Source organism: Dipodomys ordii, unplaced genomic scaffold (assembly GCF_000151885.1).
Source record: "Dipodomys ordii isolate 6190 unplaced genomic scaffold, Dord_2.0 Scaffold71, whole genome shotgun sequence".
In the NCBI taxonomy this organism is placed as follows: Eukaryota; Metazoa; Chordata; class Mammalia; order Rodentia; family Heteromyidae; genus Dipodomys; species Dipodomys ordii.
The window spans coordinates 3,049,818-3,055,817 of record NW_012267287.1 but is presented as its reverse complement, the minus strand read 5'-3'; the positions used below and the strand labels follow the sequence as shown (position 1 = coordinate 3,055,817).

General features: G+C 58.1%; 1 protein-coding gene across 1 annotated transcript in view; it reads left to right on the top strand.

Annotated features, from left to right (window-relative positions):
• Positions 1-5,449: 5,449 nt before the first annotated feature.
• The window catches only part of Sorcs2 (sortilin-related VPS10 domain containing receptor 2), a 150,077-nt gene continuing 149,526 nt past the window's right edge, over positions 5,450-6,000 (top strand). Inside the window, exon 1 of the mRNA XM_013023893.1 lies at positions 5,450-5,542. Coding sequence (XP_012879347.1) covers positions 5,450-5,542 — 93 coding nt within the window. The remainder of the gene's footprint in view (positions 5,543-6,000) is intronic.

Genomic DNA, 6,000 nt, shown 5'->3' with positions numbered 1-6,000 from the left:
CCGAGGGAGGAGCTTATGGCTGCCCAATGTGGGGCAAACGGCCGGCACACCGCACTCAGCCATCCTCCGTCCTCTCCTGAGAGGCGAGGTCCCGTGGCTGCGTGTGGACACGGTCTTCCGGATCAAAGCTCCCCATGGTTAAAGCATGTTATCTCAAATGGAAACGGAGAAGTCTGTAGCTGCAGAATTTAAGGCAAATTAACCTTGATAAGATCTTTACTGTCATGTATTAGACATTTCCCTTAGTAATGCATTAAAACTGTCAAACTCCATGTGATCGCACAATTAATGAGATTACGTACGATGTAAATTTCGATTCATTACCTCGGCATCTGCACTAATAGACTGGTGATTAACACCACAGAGCTCGGTGCTCCGACGGCTCCTCATGAATTCCTGCAGACACTGCAGCCAGCATGGAGGCCATGGCTTTCTGAGGTCTCGAGTAGCTAACCAAGACGGGTGACAAGTGGAGTTAACTGCTCGTCCCTGGTGGGCCCGGGGTGAGGCGGGGCCTTTCGGGCACCCTGGGGCAGGCCCTGGGGCGACCCCCGGCCTCCTTCCCTGCTGGTGGGAGGCCTGGTGGGAGGAGGCTGCTCTGTGAGCCTCGAGTCAGGGCAAGGACGTGACATGCTGGGCGTCACCCGATGACCTTCTTTCTGTATTTGTGTATCTGCCTGTTCTGGCAGCCTGGCAGCTCTGTCAGCCCATGCTACAGAAAGGGAAACTGAGGTTTGAGGAACAGAAATGACTAAGCCCACATGCCTGTGGGGAACAGTGTGACCCTCAAGGGGCTGGTCCCCCGGGGGCCGGGAGGGGTGGCCGGATTGCTGGCCCGGGAGGCCGAGGCACAGGGACCAGGGGCAGTGGATGCTCTCCTGGGCTTGCTGAGGGCCAAGGGGCTCTGTAGGCATTTGTCCCTGACCCTGGGAGGCCTTAAGGTCACAGGTCATGGGGGGGATGGGAGGAGCAGGGTGATGGGCTGAGATTAGGTCTCCATGTCCCAGGAGACGGTGGAGTCCAGGCCCAGTCCGTCCTCCTGCTCTTCCTCATCGGGTGCTGGGGTCCAGATGTTTCCCCAAGCACCTCGATTGCTCAGCGAGGCCTGGCACTGGGGTGACAGGCAAACCCAGCACACAGGGCAGTCCGAATGCAGTTCAGGCTGGGCTTATACCTCCCAGCGCACAGCACAGCAGCTGGGCATCTAGGGGAGACACAGCTGTGTTTCCTAGGGGCAGGCGGGGGGGGGCACAGGGAGGGGGCGCCTGGATGGAGGGAGGGGGGACTCTGGGGACTCTTACCAGGCCCCTTGGCAGACCTCATCCGATTGGCTAATAAAATCCCGTTTGCCACAATGGCCTTTTCTAATTGACTATGGATAATTCGCAGCCGTTAACTGCTGTGCTGATGGCCAACCTTCCCAGCAGGGTCTGTCCTCCACATCGGGGAGGACAGCTGTGCCTCCTGAAGAGTCAGTGAGGTCGTCAGAGAGGTCCGGCCTTCCCGCTCACCTGTCCATTCTCACCATCCACCCAGCCAGCCATCTGTCCATCCATCCATCCATCCACCCACCCACCCATCCACCCAGCCAGCCATCTGTCCATCCATCCATCCACCCATCCATCCACCCAGCCAGCCATCCGTCCATCCATCCACCCACCCATCCATCCACCCATCCATCCATCCATCCATCCATCCATCCATCCACCCACCCACCCATCCATCTGTCCATCCATCCACCCACCCATCCATCCGTCCATCCATCCATCCATCTATATCTATCTATCCATTCACTTATTTGTCTATCCACCTATTTGTCCATCTATCCATCTATATCTCCATCTATCTGTCCACCTACTTATCCATCCAGTCCATCTACCCATCAGTCCATCTACCCATCCACCTACCATCCATCATCATCATCTATCAACTTGTCCATCCATCCATTATCCACCCATCATGCATCCATCAATCATCCATCCATCCATGTCTCTATCCATGCACCCCCCCGCCCCCGTCCAGCCCCTGTATCCTCTCACCCATCTTTTCATTATCTATGCCACCGTTTATCTATTTTCTCACCTGCTTACTTCCCCGCTCAGCCACCCACCCACCTAATCATCCACTTGCTGTGCTCACTCCACCCACCCATCTATCCACCAACACATGAGCACTTTCAGAGAGCCGGGCTGTGGGTGCAGCTCTGGGCAGCTCAGGGTGTGGAGGCCCTGTGTATCCACCTCTCGTGATCCTGATTACTGGAATTCTGTGGAGTTGCTGTCCTGCTTTGGGGGATGGACTTGGCCCGATTCCTTCACGTGAGCTTGGAGATGTATGTGCTGCAGCCTGGGCTCCCCTGTGGGTCTGGGTGTCCTGGGGCTGGGTGTGACCTGCAGGGTCTTTTGGGGGCTTACTGTGGGGCAGAAGGCCAGCGGTGCATGTCCTACAGGGCACCCTGGTTTGGGGAGGCTCCCCGACCACTCTGAGCTGTGGAGGAGCTATCCGCATCGTATCCGTCAGCAGGGGGGAGACTGGTGAGCTCGCCTGGCGTTGATGGCCGAGGGTCGCGCGGGTCACTGGAGGAAGGGCATCTATGGACTGGTGTGGCAGAACTAACGCCTGTGCGGGCCCGACTCTGCACATTTCAAAGGTGAGACTAGGGCACCACCAAGGCCTTGGTTGTCCTGGGGCATGTGGAGTTGGCCTGTGAGTGGCTGAACTTTATAACCATGGCTCCCTGGAGCCTCCTGGCAGCCTGGGTAAAAATAGGGAAGAAGGGAAACCGGCTCAGAGAGACAAGAGCTGCTCAGCCAGCTGGGTGTGAGACATCTCTCCTCCATTCTGGGGTCCATCAGCCGACACGGCGATGGAGGTGCCCGACCGTGATGGGGGTGGGGAGGACTGGCGTCCATTGGAGATGGGGCTGACGGTGGGGAGGGAATCTCGGGAAACAGCTGTCAGCACAAGGGTGGCCCGCGGGTCAGCCTGAGAGCAGAGGAGCCGCTCTGGGCGTGTCCCGAGGGCCCTCTGCACACGCACTCGGGGGCTTTGCTGGCCTCTGGTCCTGATGAGCACCTCCCAGGTTGGGGGTTGCCATCAACCCTATTGTACAGGTGAGGAAACTGAGGCTCAGAGGCTCAGACAGGGTCATCTGAGGTTTTCTGGAGAGGCTGGTGTTTCCCGGTTATCAGCCCTCAGCTTCCGGGACTGCTGGTTGAGATGCGGAGAGCAAGGACATGTCCAAGTGTCTTCTTGCTTTTCAGTGCTGACTCCTGCACTCAAGCCCAGTGGGTGTGTCCTGAGCAGGGTACCTATCCCTGGCAGTCGATAAAGGTGGCTGGCTTTGCCCTAGGTTGTAAGCTGGTACTAGGTTTCGGGTACCATTGTTTAGATCTTTGAGGTCTTTACCTATTCAGTCTCCATCTCATTAACAAGGCCTGAGAGCTGGGCGTCAAGGGTGCCACTGTGGGTAGCTGTTTCTCCCTCACCTCTCCTGGCTTCTGCTTAGTAAATGTCCAGACAAAATCTTAATTGTAGCGTCTTCTTCGTTAGTCAGATTTCTGTCAGTGAAGCACCAGAGGAGTATCGGCTTTTCTATAAAGGGAGATGTTGATTTTGCCTCACAGTTTTGGAGGCCTGAGTCTCTGGTCCGTTGGTCTTGTTGCTTTGGGTATATGGTAAAGCAGAGCATCATGGTGGGAGAGGAAGAAGAAGAGACCAGGCTCCTTCAACAGCTCCTTCTGCAATGACCTAAAGTCCTCTCCCTAAGCCCCACCTCTTAAAGCCCCACAGCACCAACCCCAGGACCACGCTCTTAACCCATGGGCTTTTGAGCAATGTTTCAAATTCAGACCACATCAGCCATTGACACCTGACGTGCATTGACCAGGTGTCTGCTGTCTGCCAGGCGTGGGCTTGATGTGTATTTTCTGGAAGTAGAAACATTAAGTGCTCAGTTGGATGCCGTTGGCTCCCGCCTGTCATCCTAGCTACTCAGGAGGCTGAGATCTGGGGATCACGGTTCAAAGCCAGCCCAGGCAGGAAAGCCCCACGACCAACAAAAGAAAGAAAGGAAGGAAGGAAGATCAGGTGCTCACTGGGGAACCTTTGGCAGACGAGGAAGGTGCACACAGTGGCGGCCTCTCCCGTCCTGGTCCCAGCTCCTCCGCTGGGAAGCAGGGGAGAGGGGGCGAGGGGGGGAGGGGGGAGGCTCAGATCAGCAGGTGGCAGTGTTGACATTTGCCCAGGACTTCAGGGTCATTGGCTCAGGAGGCGGCCTGGGGGCTGTGGCACCCACAGGGATTTTGGCTCCTCCCCATCATCAGTGTAACGCTTGGTGTGTCCATCGTGACTGTATTTCCCTTGGGAGGTCAGTGCAGGAGAGGGACACCTCCCCAGGACCCCGTGATGTGTGTCTGTCTTGTTGAGGGCCTCAGGCATCTTCAATGGAGTTTCAGGGTCTGGGCTGTCTCCCACGTTGCTTTCAAGGACCTCAGACAGACTGGGTGAGGACCACCCTGGGACCTCAATTGACCTGGGCGACCTCTGTAAAGATCCCCCCCCATTCCGCAGGCAGGCATGTTCTGAGAGTCTGGGTGTGAGACTTTTATGTCTGGAGTTTTGAGGTTTGGGGGAGAAAGCTCGGCTTGTAACGTTACTAGCTTAGGAAAAGTGCCTCAGAGTCGGCGCTGTAGGGTTTTCCCGAAATGCTAGACAGTCCAGCCCCACGGGACGCGATCCCACCTGAGTCCTCTCCACTTTCCCACGGGCCTCTGTCTCAGGCACTGTGGTGGATCCAGCAGATCTGAGTTCAAATCCTGGCTGTGAGCGAGTGGCCACTTCGCGCAAGACGCCGAGCCTCCCTGGAGGCTTGCATCGGTCGAGTCCGCACGCCATGCCCTCGGCACCGTGGTGAGGCCTGCCGAGTCGATCTGCCACAGTACGCTGCCCGTGTTCAGCCAGCCGTTGTGGTTATTGACAATAATAGTAATAGTGTCTCCAGGCCCAGGGCTGGCTGGGGAGGAGGCCGGGTGGGGCGTGCCAGCTCAGTGCAGGTGTCCCTGCTACCCCCCCATCCCCTGCAGAGGCACAGGTCACAGGTCAGCGTCCGTCATGGAGGAGCTGTGCTGACGGTTGCTGGACCCCTCAGTGCTGGTTATTTGTAGGAGGGGTGGGGTGGGGGCGGCCATGGCTGGTTTAATTGGCTTTACAGAAGCAGGGGCAGTGACAGGATCTGCAAACACCCCTCCACCCCTCGTCCGTGCGCATGCCTTAGAACAAAGGCCACACTGGAGAGCCCCCCTCCCCCCACGCACTCTGGCCTTGCCCTCTGCTGTCCCGGGAATGAGCACATTCTCCCGCTGGAGGCGTCCCGACCCAGCGCCGCGCATTCATGAAAGGGAGGTCCACAGGGCTGGAGATAAAAAGCTCTTCACCCTGGAGAACACAGATGGCACTGAAGGCGGCCCCTGCCGAGCACCTGCGGCCCCAGTGTGAAGATGGCGTCCTGGGGGCTGGCAGTGTCCGTGGGGCGGGAGCGCGGGTGAGGGGGCAGAGGGCGGTCTGCCCTGGTGTGGCACCCAGCGAGCCGCCGGGCGAAGGCTGTGTGTGCTTGTCACAGCCCCCGCCGCCCCAGCGGCTCCTCGCTGTGTTTTATTAGTTTAGCCCGCACCTGAGAGGCTGGGACGAGAGCCCACATTCCCGCCGTCCACTGAGTAGTAAATGTACCCACGGCTGGCGCCACGGGAGCTGGCGTGGGAGAGATCGCACAGCCCGGGGCGGGGGCAGGGCCTGCAGTGCCCAGGGAGGGGCCAGGCTGGAGATGGCAGACTTGCCCTTGGTGAGTCTGTGGAGAGCCCTGGTCACGGCCCCTCTTCAAGAGCGCAGAGTTCCGCTCTGATGTGATTTCACTGGCGGGCACCGGTGGCTGTGTTCTGTCCGAAGTCACCGGCCTTTGCTCTCTTTTTCTTTGGATGGGACGTTTGATCCTCGGGCCTCTGG